Below are 16,215 nucleotides of genomic sequence, written 5' to 3'. Positions count from 1 at the left end.
CGTGTGGATATTTCTAATATAGCATCACGTACTTCTTGTTCGCTTTTATATATTCCATGCCTTTCCTTATTTTAAACACACCACCACTGAGCGGATAGACTTGTCTCTCACACTTGCACAAGACATAGTACTTGGCCCCCCTCTGGGTTGTAAGCTGTGTTTTATCTAGCACTCAAGCCAAACACCTACCTTCTACCAAATGTTACACAGTGCATGAAACCGTTCAGTGGAGCATCACAATGATTTTGAAGCTGTGACTTTACGGTAAAAAATACTACCTAGTGCTGTTTAAAATGCTCCAAGCTGTGGACGTTCAAAAACTGGGCAAAAAATTGTGTCCCGCAATATTATTACTCCATTAGGAGTGTTCCTACCCCTTACTGACACAACTGCTGCTGGAGGCCACCAATCATTCATTAGCTCTTTAAAACACACACTCACACACACAAACTTCATGCAAGTACACACATTTTAATGATTAATAACGGCAGATGGATTTTTGGCAAGCAGATAAAATGTAGTCTGTGATTAACTGTGAGTCAAATGAAAGATTAATAGGTTATGAAGTCAAAGCCATGGCAGCAGAAATAACTCAACAATAAAATACAGTTCAGGCTTCATTCTGCACTCAGAGCAGAGTGTGTGTGTGTGTGTGTGAGCTGAGCCGGTGGAGGTAAACCTGCTCTGCTTCTAAACTGCTCTACACTTGCAAAGATAATTTTAACTTATCTGGATTTACACTATATGATTAACTCTGCTTGTGAGTCCACACCTCAGCACTGAACAACTACTTCAATCTGAACCAGTACTGAAAACGTTTAGGTTATTTTTATGTAAATATATCAGTCAATTCGGTCTTTTAATTAGTTGCCTTTGGTATCGATTAGCAGTCCTGGAATACCACAGGCAGAACTTATATTGACATCTCTTTTAAACTGATACATCAATAATTCCTGATACTAATAAACTCATGAAATCTTAACGATGAAATATAATTCCACATTTCCTACACTTCTGGGTCTTAATGAAGCATCTCTTATATGTTTTGGTCAAAACACCACAGCAGCACCCCCTCCCACACACATCCCATCTAAACAGCCCCATTCAGAACGGCCATTTTCAGTGCATGTTCCTTTAAGTGACAATGAGCCGCTCACTGTTCACTACACAGTAAATTCACCAATGTTAACTCAACACCATTAGTGTTAACTAAACACTCTCAGAGTTAAGTTAACACCAATAGTGTTGATTTAACACTGGGGAATTTGCTGTGTAGGACCCAAGTTTATAGCAGTGAGGAGCGAGGAGCAGAAGCTCTGGTTTTTAGCCATTTTGGCTTGGTTCAATTTCTTCTCCGTTCTGGTTTTCAGTGCTCTTATTTCTCCTCGGTCATTGTATATGTTTTTCTCCATTTAACATTGTCTTTGCTCTTGTACATAAATGAGGGTCCAGCACTGTGATTGGACAGACTCAGATGGCAGGGTGGTGCAATTCTAAAGTGTCTGAACTCTATGTAGAACACAGCACTGAATCAGAACGGCTGGTTTTATCCCATTTTTTCTGACAGAATACAGAAATATCATGGTGGCGCAGAAGGTAGTGTCGCAGTCACACAGCTCCACGGACCTGGAGGTTGTGGGTTTGATTCCCGCTCCGGGTGACTGTCTGTGAGGAGTTGGTGTGTTCTCCCCGTGTCCGCGTGGGTTTCCTCCGGGTGAATGTCTGTGAGGAGTTGGTGTGTTCTCCCTGTGTCTGCGTGGGTTTCCTCCGGGTGACTGTCTGTGAGGAGTGTGATGTGTTCTCCCTGTGTCAGCGTGAGTTTCCTCCGGGTGACTGTCTGTGAGGAGTTGGTGTGTTCTCCCTGTGTCCGCGTGGGTTTCCTCCGGGTGCTCCAGTTTCCTCCCACAGTCCAAAAACACATGTTGGTAGGTGGATTGGCGACTCAAAAGTGTCCGTAGGTGTGAATGTGTGTGTGTCTGTGTTGCCCTGTGAAGGACTGGTGCCCCCTCCAGGGTGTATTCCCGCCTTGCGCCCAATGATTCCAGGTAGGCCCTGGACCCACCGCGACCCTGAATTGGATAAGCGGTTACAGATAATGAATGAATGAATGAGTTTCCTGGTTGGTAGACTCCAGATCCCTAAATTAATTAGGATGATAATGTGCAGTTTTAACACACTGAAAAAGGTGATTATTTATTAATAATTTCTACTCTTTATTACAGACAGATTTTACTGGTATACTGATTGCTCCTTGAATATTTTCTACTAAAACACTGAACTTTATATAAAACACATTTCACATTTTGCTTGGCCCACTCACCATTGGCTGGGAGAGACAGAAGCAGCTGTCAATCAGGAGGTCCTCCAACAGCTCTTGATCTGAGAGAGATAAGATTAGATTAGACACAATGTCATAAGTGGTAGATGCAAGTGTGAGACGTAAAGTTCCATATCATGAAAAATGTGGTTTTCTTTGCTTTTTTTGGAAACAAATGTGTGTGCTGCTGTGATGTGTGACATTAATTGGGACGTACAAATCAAATCTATGCAAAAATTGGCAGCCTCAGTAATGTTCAAATCAATGGTCACTGCTGGGTTTCCATTTCTGTTTCATAGCATATCCTATCCATCTCTCATTACGCCTCCTTATAAACCCTGCTGCTGGACAGACACAATATAGATTGATTAAACCTTTGAAATTAGCAACAAAAGAAAACAAAATTGGTAACGTAGCAGGGCTCAATCGAGTGTTGAATTAAAAGATTTAACCACCATCCATTACCAAGCTTTCTAACAATGAATAACTACAATGCCCATAATGATATAAGGTTTTTTTTTTGTTATAAACATATTGGATTTCTAATGATAAAACTTAGAAATTAGCTTTTTTTTTAATTGTTATGCACTCATAATCATAATGGAGAATAACAGCAGCAGGCATGTGGAGCACCACTAATTCAAACCACATATTTACAGTGGGAAAAAAAGACACTGGAGATGTTCATTCCTTTTGTCAGAAGAATACAGATGGGAACGAAATCTCAAAAGTGAAAAGAGTGAAAAAGAGAAACAGGGAGAGACTTCACTGATGTTTTTTAAGAAGGTGAAAGACTGAAAGAAAACAGAAACTAGAGAAGAGAGGAAAAAAAGCAAAGAGTGTAAGAGGGGAAGAGCTAAACAATTGAGAGGATAAGTAAGAAACAGTGAAACAAAAGTGAGAAACAGCAAGTTATAAAAAGAAAACAGGTAGTGTGTGTGTGTGTGTGTGTGTGTGTGTGTGTTTGTGTGTGTGTGTTTGTGTGTGTGTGTTTATAGATAAGACCCTTATCATGATTGACAGTTGAGATTTCACACTGTCTGTCACTGAAGGGTGACAAAATGAAAGAAAGGTTGCCACCACAACCACAAACACAACGTTTATCTGCAGTGACATCAATGCATCACTGTGTGTGTGTGTGTGTGTGTGTGTGTGTATACACAGGGCAAACAACTAATAGTGAAAGCAATGTTGGAAAAAACACTACCATAAATTTGCTTTCTACATTGAATCCAGACAGCTATGATACCATTGTGTGCCCCTTTGTGCAAACACACACACAGCAGCAGCAGCAGCACCCTGCATTGATGCATTGCTTTGGGTGGAGGCCAAATGCTTCTTCGCCCCCATGCCATTAACCCCACTCTCATTACTGCACGAAAGGCTGAACCCAACACAGTGCAATCACACTAAAGAAGACACAATTTCCCTTTCCCTGCTATTGAATAAACAGCGTTACGCTCTGTTTTACAGAAAAGCATTTAGACCCTCATTACGAAACCCACCCGGCACTGCTCCCTCCCTCATCATTCTCTTTGTGGGGAGATTGCTTCAGGCCAGATGCCGCATTGCATGTCAAGTATTAACAACTTCTGGGTCTGGGCTAATTATTGGGCTGAAGTGGGGCTAATTATTTTTCAGCACAACTAGGATAACATTAAAATAATACATGGATAGTAATCCAGCAGAGTATTGTGAACAGAACACATATCTGAGACTTAATCCCTAGACAAGTTTGATCAGTGAAATGCTAGTGTTATTTGTAATGTAATTTGCACAGGATTTGAAATAAGTATTCACACTGTGAACTTAACAGCACAGGGCAGTTAGTGTTCTCCTCCAAGCGTGTTGAGCTGTTTTGTGTTACAGCAGTCTGAACAATAGCAGTGGCTGGGCTCGCATGTCTTGGGGGATGTTTGTGCTTGTGTCTTCCCCTTGCATTGCCAGAGTCTAGGCAGAGTCTGGTACCTTTCATCACATAACGTGGCAATGAACAACCTACTTCTGGAGGAAAACAAATGTGACCGATATGCAGACGGACCAATCACAAGTCAGCTATTTTGGCATGACGTGTAGAAGGAGGCAGATAGTCAATCAGAATGCAGCTAGCAGAATCCTGACAGTGAGGACAGATTAACAAACTCAAGTATCAGACTCTCCGTCAACCTATGGACAAAGCGTCTGGGGCTGAGACTACGTGGAGCTGAACTCCATAAGAACTGAGCAGAAAGAGCGAAGCTAAAAATAATATAAATCCAGAAAGGCTTTAACTGTCCAGACAGACTTTATCACACTGCCATGAAAGAAGAGCTTACTGCCCAATAACCCGCTGCTTCAGATGTGCTAACAGCACAAATCATACAAAAATGAATATGTTGCAATAAATTACAATATATTCTATTTTTTATTAATTAATTTTCTGTCACTGCTTCATCCCTACATGGATTCTCTAGGGGCAAAGCGGGAACACATACTGGACAGGGTTCCAGTCCATCACAGTGTATCACACACACACACTCAGTCACTTATATTTTGAAACTTATGTATTTGGAGGAGGTGCAGCAGGTAGTGTCGCAGTCACACAGCTCCAGACCTAGAGGTTGTGGGTTCGATTCCCGCTCCGGGTGACTGTCTGTGAGGAGTTGGTGTGTTCTCCCTGTGTCCGCGTGGGTTTCCTCCAGGTGCTCCGGTTTCCTCCCACAGTCCAAAAACACATGTTGGTAGGTGGATTGGCGACTCAAGTGACCTTAGGTGTGTGTGTGTGTCTGTGTTGCCCTGTGAAGGACTGGAGCCCCCTCCAGGGTGTATTCCCACCTTGCGCCCAATGATTCCAGGTAGGCTCTGGACCCACCGCGACCCTGAATTGGATAAGCGGTTACAGATAATGAATGAATGAATGCATTTGGGGGAGTACTCTGTCTTGGAAAGTAATTAAAAGGTAATTTACCCGAGTTTTAATTAATGTCCACATACACACAGACTCATTTTTCTATACAGTGACAGGAAAGGTTTGCAATATCCGAAATGTATATATATCCATATGTGTGATCCAAACTAATGTCTTTTGAGTTATTAAATGTAATAAGCTCCTTAATATTATTATATGTAATACTGAGCTCCACTGCTCATCCCACAAATGCATGTTCCTTACAAATGTGGCACCATTTAAAAGGGAATTTAACAGGCTTTCCAGCCTTTTTTCCTTTTGTTTCCTTACTTTTTGTGCTATGTTTAGTTTTTGCTTTGAAAACATTGCAGGAAGCAGCTAGAGGTCTGAACCTGGTCCTGGGGTCTGTGTGATGTCATCAGAGCCAGTTAGAGTTGCACAATGCCAGAGCACCCAGTGATGGATGAGAGGAGAGAAAAATACCAATGAAAGACAAAAAAAGAAAACGAAACTGTACAGGAGGTGACAGATGAATACAATCGACTGGGATCCATTACTCTTTTTTATCTCTGAGATGTGTGCTTTGTTGCGCACATCACACACACACACACACACACACACACACACACACACGCACACACATACCTTTCTCTCTTACACCAAATTAAATGACACACAGGTCCAATCTCTCTCACGTTATATCACTCACAACACACACATATACACTACTACACACTCACATTTATCTCCGCAGGGTGGAGGACAGAGGCAGTGAATTGGTCCATACTGGCCAGGACTTTTAATCAGGTTGTTTAGATGGGTTAGGTATTATACATCACCATCAGGTTGATATTTACTGAAGTGGCTCAGGCAAAGACACCATTGTTCTGCTCAAGGGCGAGATGGCCATAAAGCTTCCTCTTTTTTCTTGTTCTCTTTCTTGTACAGGCAGTCATCCAAGAGGAGCCCTTTATGTGGCCTGCAAAAGAGGTTCGAGCTCAACCACAATGACCAGAAAAAGGGGAAATGTTGGCAAAATTCTCTCTGCTACATCCATCAAGTCTTCAAGACACATTCATGGAAGCCATGAGTTTAAACGTCCAAAGGTGAACGTGGAAGCAGACGATATAAACGAAGCATTTTTCATTCAACAGAGACATATGGTATCATTAATACAGACTGCGATAATGTAACATCAAAAGTGGTTTGATGGGTAATGGCACACTTTAATGCACAACTCTGACTGATATACATAGGCTAAATCTTTGAGAGTCAGTTTGGTACAGGTCCGAGTGCTGCTTCTCAAAGCTTTATTAGTTTCAGTAAAATTAGATTTTAGAAACTGACCTAATTACTAGGAGTGGGAACCACAGGGCATCTCTCTACACAATATTATCATGACACGTTGTCTACAATAACAATGTGATCCTCATTATATGCTGCAAGACAATTCTCTATGAAACATCAGGATATCTGTGTAACTGATGAAGAGAAAATAATCCTAAATAGGCAAAAATTATGTATTCATTAGTGTCAATTTCACAGAATCTGACAATAAATACGAGACAACAAATTGTAATGCTTAGTTCCATGCCTATTAATGTAAAATTTATAACCCTTGGGGGCATTTTAAACCTTGTACACACTGCACAGTTCATGGATATAACAGACTGCTAGTGTGAATCTATAGTGTTGTGTAGGTGTAAATACTTTTTTACCTTGTGTGCCCACAAATACCCAGAATTATATTTTTGGATATTAATTAACAACAAGTGAAACAACTGTCAGAAATTAAACTATTGATGATTGTTTTCCCCTGTGAAAGATTAGCGCCCCCCGCCAGGGTGTGTTCCCGCTCTGGACCCAACGCGGCCCTGAATTGGACAAGCAGTTTCGGACAATGAATGAATGATTTTTTTCCTTAAAATAGGGGGGGAGGACTTTGCCCCAGTAGTCTATATAAAAACACCAGCCCCTATGTAAGACACAGTACAAAAAAAACCCATCAAAATCCACCTGACAGCTCTGACGTTTGAATAAATATTTTAGGCTTTACTTGCCCTAGTGCAAGGACATCATATTTTGAAGGGCAGTGTTCTGCTGAAGGGCAAGATGGCCTTAAGCTTCTGGTTTCTTTCCCTTTCTTTTATTCTACAAGCAGAGATCCGAGCAGAGCCGTAAGAAGACCCCAGATCATCCACAAAGATTAGCTCAAAGAAATGTAAAACAGGCCAGCATATGACACGTACATCACTAATAATCCAGCTAATCAGAACCTCCCAGCCAATAAGCACAAAAAGAAAGCTATCGCACTCGTGGGATGTAATCGGCCAGCCAGGCAAGGTCATCCGGCCAATCGAATCGCTGCCCTTTTCATTCACACCTGGGCTCATTTGCATGTAATGTAATTTCCTTGTAATGTTAGACAAGGGAGCAATACATGCCCAGAAAACCAAACGTTCTCCACAGAGCATGATAGAGCCTGAGACTATAAACGCCTCCATCTTATCAGAGATCAAGGACAGGGAGGATGAAGATGATGGAGAAAAGGGGAGCTGCAGGGAGGCAGTGGACAGAGAAAGACGGACAGAAATACAGACTGACAGAGATAGACGGCGAAAGTGAGGGTGACTAAAGTAGAAAAGGCAAGCATGGCTAGAGTTTGTAATGAAAGCAAGAAAGTGAGTGATGAAGTGACAGAAAGAGAAATGAAGAGAGGGTGAGCGAATAAATGAGTGGGGAAGATACAGAGAGAGAGAGAGAGAGAGAGAGAGAGAGAGAGAGAGAGAATGTCAAAGAGTCTCTGGTGATATTTCTATCTGGATTCTCATTCAGGAGCTGCTGACCGAATCTCTCCACATCACCAGTTTAATTCCACACACACACACACACACTGGCTGCCTACTAACGCTCCACTTTGGTAGTTGGTCTTCCACATTAATCAAAGCTAAAAAAGACAAATGTAATTAGTCATAATTAACTACACAGGTTAATATGGTTAAATCATGATTCACTACAAAAGCTTTAAATCATCCAAAAGGTTCACTCTTTCAACACGGTGGTCTTGGGCTCTTGTGCAGCATCCAATTCCATTGCTTTTATGGAGACTGAAGAACTGAATGGTTTTCCAAAGTGCAAGTCGCATTACAATAGGCAACTGTATAAAGTATTACCCTACAAAAAGGGTATTTTGTACATATTGTTCAGTCCTACTGCCTACAGGACCACAGTCCACTCTGTCCTCTGTGCAGTGGACGACAGATGAAAGTGATAATCATGTGATCAATATTAAAGCCCGCTGCCTTTTTTCACGTTTGATTTGCCTCTCAGGCATCATTGAAAGCAATCTGCCTCACTTCCATTTTACATCATTGTCATTCCCCTGCTGCTATGTGTGTGGTCCATGTGTGTGTGTGTGTGTGTGTTGTGGTGGTGGGGGGGTGCATATGTGCATTAGGGCACACAGGCTTTTATGTGGATGTGTGTGATGCATGTTAATATGGAGGTGCAATATATGCCAAGAAACCTCTGTGTGTGTGTGTGTGTGTGTCCCAAGCTATTGATTTTGGAGCATGCTTCTGCCTTGTTGCAGATATAGAGGTGATTAGGCTGCTATCCCAGGTGTGTCTGCTCATTTAAATGTGTTCGCTGGAGGAGGGGGACAAGATCTCAAAAGCAACACACCCCAAATCAATACCAGTCCAGTCATCCTTATCCTCAGTCACACACACACACACACACACTCTAACATGCATATATACATACAGTGTGGTGTAAAAACCCATCTGTGTTTGAATGCATCTCTAGGTTGAGTCTATTGATTTTAGGATGTCAGGATTGACTATAATCATCAGTTAGGACCTGTAATAAAATGACTGCTCAAATCTGTTCAATATAAAATTCCTAGGCTGTTTTCAAATGCTGCTGTATGTTTATTATTGACCCAAAGGTCTAAAGTTTCTCTGGCTGTGTTTACATCCCATGAGACGACACTTGGGCACTGGGCATGGTGACCGTAGGCCAGAGCATCCCAATGCCTGTGTCCACAATGAGAACTCCACAATGGCAACTTCTCAGAAAAACATTTGTCAGAGTCATTTTAGTCGATTTTTAGTTTATGACTTGAAAAAAAGCAGTTGCCCTTCACACGGTGTGAAAATTTCACGATGAACTACTAGAAATGCTCGAAAATGACCTGGAATAAAAATCTTTTTACACTGTTTTAACTGAAAGTTAAACTATGATTGTGAGGAAACACTGTTCTCTCTGGTTTGTTTACCTCCCCAAGTTTCTTTGAGGTGGAATTGAATGGTTATGGGAAAAAAACAACTTATTTGAATACGGCTGAAGATTAACTTGCCTGTAAACTTTAAGCTGTTTGAATTACTATTTGAATCATTTCTCAGTTGTTTAGTTTTGTAGCACTTTCTGTCTGCGTTTACTCCCATGCAGTTTGCAGTTTCCCGAAATTGGAGACATTCCACCTTTAGTATCACCATGATCAACTACACTGAAGTAGAAATAGACTCTGTCTGATGCTTCCAATCTGAGGTTCTATTATTATGCCCCCAGATTGATGTCACTACTATTATTATTATCATTATTATTATTATTATTATTATTATTATTATACTGTAGCATAATGACACTTAACTGGTGATAATTTAAATTTCAATCTATAGTTTGATCAGAGGAGGATGGATCCCCTTTGTGAGTCTTGGTTCCTCCCAAGGTTTCTTCCTCCAGCCTCGAGGGAGTGTTTCCTTGCCACAGTCGCCTTCGGCTTGCTTGCATCAGCGTTTGATTTAAATGTTCTGTTCTGTTACTAATTATGTGAAGCTGCTTTGTGAGTTGTAAAAGTCGCAATATAAATTAATTTGATTGATCTGATTTGAGTATATATTTTGGTATATTCTTCAATGGCCAATGCTGGCTCACAACTGTACAGCCATGAAAATTTTCACTGACTTTATTAGGCAGATGCACTTATCCAGAGTGGTGTACAAACTTTCATTGGTGTGGATACAAAAGCATGGACACCCCCCACCCACACACACACAAAATTGAAGTAAAAATTCTTGTTATAATATAATTACTCTTTTTGACATTGTATTGTTGGAAATATAGTATGTCACTGCAGTTCTGAGCCTGCATTATGAGTTATTATCAAGTTAAAATTAAAAGGCAATTTCTGTGCTCACTGTTCAGATTTAAATGTTAAAAACCATTTAAAAAACATGTTAAAGGAATGTAGAAGGAACAATTATAGAAACAGTTGTAGAGTATAATTAATTTTCACAGCACTGTCCTGAAATCAAGGGGGGTTCCTACCATCATCCAATAGTTACATAGTGCAGTTTCTGCAGTGCTGAGGCCAACGTCAGAGGTGCATCACAATGATTTTGAAACGGAAACTTTAAAGTTAAAACTATTACCCATTATTCTTTTAAATTATTTGGACTTCTGTTGTCAGTGTTGTTATGGAAAAATGTTATTACATATAAATTTACAAAACAGGACAGTCTAGACAATAAACACTAGAAAGTGGTTATTGAAAAGATCCAGATGAAAACAGTCTGCTTTTAAAGATATAACGTCAAGCTACAACTACAGAAATAAATATGGATGAATCCGTAGAGTTTGTCAAGATTGACAGCAGAAAGGCATTCTGGGAAACGTAGGCTTAGTGTAAATCCATGCTGAGACGTGGGGGCCTTGCTGGCTGAGAGAGTGTTTTCTCCTGAGCTGAGAGGCAGAGATCAATGCCCCCATCTATCTGCCTCGCCACCACATCCTCTACTAATCTCTCTTATCTCCGTGGTTACCACTCCTCTGCTGTTAGAGACCCCTGACTCCCTCCAGGCCGCTCAGACTGCAGATGATTGGCCCAATTGATTTGCTGCATTGTGGGTAGGGGGATCCCTCTAAGGCATGGCAACTTCTCCTTCCTTCCTTCCCTCAATCAACCTATCAAAACTCAATTCTGCCTGCCAATGAGCCTCACTGCAATCTATCCTGCTCAAACACAACACGCACCCACCCACTCACACACACACACACACACACACACGCACAGCTTGTTTCATTCCACACTGACATTCGTTCCCACTGATAATACCTGAGGGCCGGGGTTGGGTTTTCTGTGACCTTTAAAAGAAAGAGATTAAACTATTCTGTGGCATCTCATTCTCACACAATAGAATATAAACTATCCATGGGTTGAAGTCATGTGAATTTTTGCTTCTGGAATCTGTTATTTGCTTCTGCTTATTTTATTTTTTTGGACACCATTTTCAAAACATAATATATGTGTATATATTCATTCATTGTCTGTAACCTCTTATCCAGTTCAGGGTCACGGTGGGTCCGGACCCTACACGGAATCACTGGGCACAAGGCAGGACATATACACGCACACATTCGCTCACACATATGGACACTTTTAAGTCGCCAATCCACCTACCAACATATATTTTTGGACTGCGGGAGGAAACTGTAGCACCCGGAGGAAACCCACACAGACACAGGGAGAACACACCAAACTCACCCAGAGCGGGACTTGAACCCAAAACCTCCAGGTCCCAAGAGCAAAGTGGGGTGGGTCTTAGAAAGCATTGACCTTGAATCTCCATTGGTCAGCTGATTTTTGAATGACATGTGCTCTGAAACCTCAGCTTGGATTTAGACACTCCCACCCTACTACCTTTCAAGCATTTTCATTCATGGAAACAAGCTTTTTCATATACACAGTAGCAGCTAAACTCAATTTTTACATTACAAAAGTTAACACAAACATTATAATTAATTGCTGAATGATCTACATATACTGCAGTTACTCACTCCTCACATAAATGTTAGATATATCCTTCTCAGTAGGTACCCAATATGGTGGCTACTATACACAGTCACCTGAAACCCAGGGACATGGACATTTATGGACACCTTATTCCTATTTTTTTTTGTAGTTTGATCCCATTTGCTGTAGATACACCCTCTGGGAAACCTTTAAACTATTGAGAATTTCATTGCATTCAGCCACAACAGCATTAGTTACATCAGGTTCAAAAACACCTCTCCAGCTCATCCCACATGCATTAGATGGTGAACTATTACCCTAAAGAACAGCTTTGCTGCTCCACAGCCAAGCGCTGTGGGATTTACACCTCTCTAGCCTACACCAGCTACTGGGAATGCTTACATTACTCGTACATGTAGCTTCTCCAAAGCATCATTCTATTAAGCAATGCTTTTCTATGTAGATAATCCACAGCACATTTCAGGAATGTGTTCATATTTATGTAACTGTATTTACTCAGAGGGACTAGGTTTTGGACCAGGTCAGCATGGATCATTCAGCACATCCTTACATTTCTTCTCACTTACATTTGAGCGTATTGAAGGCCAGCTCATAGGCCATTTGCTGTGACGCCTCACTCTTGGCATCTGGCACATTGACCCCATTGTTCTTCCCATAACTGATGACCCTGTGGGTGGCGGCTTTTTCAAGATGGTTGTTCTGGAAGATGGCGGCAGCATGGAGATAAACGTGGTCAGGGATGTGGCTTGAACCGTCCCCTGAGATGGATGGTTCAGGCAGTATCTGGACAGAAGGGAGATGGGGCTTCATAACTCCAGAGACTGGCGGGGCTTTGTGTGGATCCAGCAAGGAGAGCTCGCTGAAGCTGGAGATGTGTGGCTGATGTTTGGAAGAGTGTGAGGAGGAGCGATGAGAAGCTCCTTGTTTCACCATCTTGGGTTCTCTGGTATTTATACTTTTATACAGCCACTGTGTGAAGTATAGAAGTTAACTTGTTATTTGTCATGATATTCCAGCTGCACAAAAATGTTGCTAAGGACATTTTAATCTTTTCATCCAGAGAAAAGAAGCTAAACTAAAGTACAATAAAGACAGCCGGCTACTTGGTTATTATACAGTAAAATCAACTATTAAATAATTTACATATCAATAATTAGTTATTGCAGTTATATAGCTGTAATAGGGTATTCATATTACCTAGCAATCATTTTTAATATTAATTTTGAACGCTCCCTCTCACACAACATCATCAGAAGGAAGGTTTCATTATCTATAAACTGAAGAATCATGTTTTCACAGATGTTTGCAACAGCTGTAGCCTTGAATTATTGTTCATTTTCCAAAACCACTTCATTCTTACAGTAGGTCCTGAGCATACCTGGAATCACTTGGAAGCATAAGGCAGGACATGGCACCAGTTCATCGCAGGGCCTTTATATATTCACACCTGTGAAATTCTTTTGATACCCAAGCTACCTACCAATCTGTGGTTTGGGAGTGAACAGGAGCAACCAGCTCAAACAACACATCAAACTCAGATAGAGACCTGAGATGTGGAGCTGTGTGGCAGAAACAACCTGTAGTTCCACAGCGCTGTCCTGACCCAAGAACCAGCAAGCTATAAAATATGAAGAACTGAGCTGCCAATAAAACTGCAATGGGCAGTCTTCATATATTCAGGCCATCTATCAGCATAGAAACAACTAACTCTGCTATTTCATTTTGGAAGCTTTCCTTCTAAAATAAACTCAAACGAAAGGTGTGAGCAGCAGCCGAGTTAAACAAACAAAAGAGAATAAATTGAAACCAAATGAAAGATTAGGAGCTAAATATGAAAGGAATGAAATGGAAATTAAACTATAACCATTTGAAAATAAACAGAAGGGAACACATCCAGGGTTATTACCCAGTTCTGACTGCTGATTATGTTTATGTAGGCTTAAATATTCCATGAATGTGGATTTAAAAAGATACAGTAGGACTTCAAATAGGCCCAAGTCATGGTGTGTGTGAGTGATAGGAAGTGATCTCCAAAATCCTGAAGCTATATTAATATAACCACCTTTAAATAACATGTTTTTACGCTCATTCCAATGTAAAATATATTATTAGATTCATCAGTGAAATATTTTAAGCTGTGGTCAGTCAGCTGTGGATGGAGTTGATGGTAAGCAGCCATGTTTAAATTTGTATTAATCCAAATCCCATTTTTCACAATTTAGAAATACCCGCCGAGTGCCTTTTTCAAAATGGTGCCTGTCTGGGGAAAGGTTTTATGGTCACTAATAAATAGTTCTTCTCACACATTATTAACTTGTGCTCGCACATTTTTATGTTGTTCTCATGCCTTAAATCATTCCCAAACCACTTAGCTTAGTTGGTCCCATGCTTTTTTGTGTTGTTCACACATTAAATATTTGTTTCACACAAATGAAGTTTTTCCAAGCATTAATTTATTTTGAAAGGATGTCACCAGTTTTTTTTTTCTTAAATTTAACAAAATGGAGGTTCTCTTAATTCAGAATAGTACATTGACAATAAATGATTTAGCTGGCTTTCATCAACTTTTATTTACAAATAATAAATATAAGCGCAGCAGCTGTAATTTGGCTTTTTTTTTTTTACATTTTAATACAGAGAGTTTAAACAAGCTGTAAACAAACGAAAAAAGATCCAGAAACTTGTACTTACGAAAGCGAGGCAGCAGAAAATCTTCAGCAAACGTGTTTTCTTCCAGACATGAGACCATAGCCCACACGGTAATGTTTAACCCCGACTGTTGTTATTCTGGAGAATTTAACCTTATCATGTCTTACGTTAACTTAGCGGTTCACTAATATTAAATCTCAGGCTCTCATACTTCCTTCTCCAAAGGGCGGCCAAATATACAGCCAAATGTTCCTTAATTTCAAAGTATTATTCGACTTGTGTTGAATTAAACCTTTTTTTTTATTTGCTCTGGTCGAATAAACCCTGAAAACTTGCCAGAACATTCTTCAGCCAAGTTAGAGCAGCCGCTGGCGACCACAAACACAACGACCCGCTGGAACGCGCAGCTCTGGTTACCATAGTAACTTTATGCAAATAAGGGGGGCGTGCCCCGATGTTCCGCGCTGTTTTTCAAGCCCTGTCCCAAATGAAGTCCTAAGTCTACACTGTGGTGACGTTAGCAGGTGTCTGGCAATTCTCAATGACTCAGTTCAGGTTTAGAGCAAAATGCTTCTTCATTGACAAGTGCAATTAATAAACAACTCTAACTCATTGCATTTTGGGAAATAGACCTAAGCCCACATCCTGGCAGACCTTACCAAAAGCCAGAGTAAGTGTTCAGAGAGGACATACATGGGCACTCCTTTAATGGATATAATGAAACTAGGACGCCCTAGAGCACGCAAGAGCCGTGAGGCTATAGGGTGTCCCATTTGTTATTGTTACTTTACCAATCAAAGTGGTGTTCACGAGTGCACCATTTGGAACACAGCTGGTGTGATTTGAAGTTGGGGCTTTTAGGGTGCAGGCGAGTGGTGAAGGTATAACTGTAGGGTGACCAGACGTCCTCTTTTATCCGGACATGTCCTCTTTTTTAGACTTAAAAAATGTCCGGGCGTGGCGAAACGTGGTTTGCGTTTCGTTCACAAACTAGTCCCGCCCTCCCCTACTCTGATTGGCTCGCTTGAGTGAGAAGGGGGCGTGGTGAAGTAGCCTAAAATCTTCTGATTGGACGGTCTATGAAGGCAGACATTAGTGTCTTTTTAAAATGAGGATTACAGGAAACGCAGATAGTGGTCGTGGTGTCTCTTGGGCAAGTAAATAAAGATCTTCATCCATTCTGTGTGGCTTACCTTTTACAATCCACAAGCTAGCATAAAGATATTTATTGGGATTTGGAACCTGGACTGACAGTATTCTTTGTGGATGTGCAATGCTTCAGGTCTTTAAAATGTTATTTGCCCATGTTGTATTTTTTATGCAAAACACAAATATTTTTTTTATTTAAACAGAATTATAAAAACCCTGGAAGAGACTGAAGTTTACACATGAAAACCTTACATTTTCAATTATTCAACAAATCCTTTTTCAGTGAATGCAGTACATTTTCAGATGTCATCTGGCTTACCACCTAAGGATGCTTTGAATACCACAGTTTGAGAGCCACAAATGCACAAGGTTTGTTTTTTTCCAGTTAGTTGAAGT

General features: G+C 40.7%; 1 protein-coding gene across 1 annotated transcript in view; it reads right to left on the bottom strand.

The window, feature by feature from the left end:
- LOC136665132 (putative methyltransferase NSUN7) overlaps positions 1 to 15,059 on the bottom strand; it is a 38,309-nt gene extending 23,250 nt beyond the window's left edge. The window contains exons 1-3 of the mRNA XM_066642714.1: positions 14,713 to 15,059; positions 12,588 to 12,990; positions 2,321 to 2,379 (exon numbers count right to left, since the gene is read on the bottom strand). Of these exons, the coding sequence (XP_066498811.1) occupies positions 2,321 to 2,379; positions 12,588 to 12,954 (426 nt within the window). The 5' untranslated portion in view covers positions 12,955 to 12,990; positions 14,713 to 15,059. The remainder of the gene's footprint in view (positions 1 to 2,320; positions 2,380 to 12,587; positions 12,991 to 14,712) is intronic.
- Positions 15,060 to 16,215: the final 1,156 nt, after the last annotated feature.

This window comes from Hoplias malabaricus, chromosome 13, assembly GCF_029633855.1.
Source record: "Hoplias malabaricus isolate fHopMal1 chromosome 13, fHopMal1.hap1, whole genome shotgun sequence".
Taxonomy (NCBI): Eukaryota; Metazoa; Chordata; class Actinopteri; order Characiformes; family Erythrinidae; genus Hoplias; species Hoplias malabaricus.
Note: the sequence above shows the minus strand (reverse complement) of the source record. Positions and strands in the feature narration are given on the sequence as shown.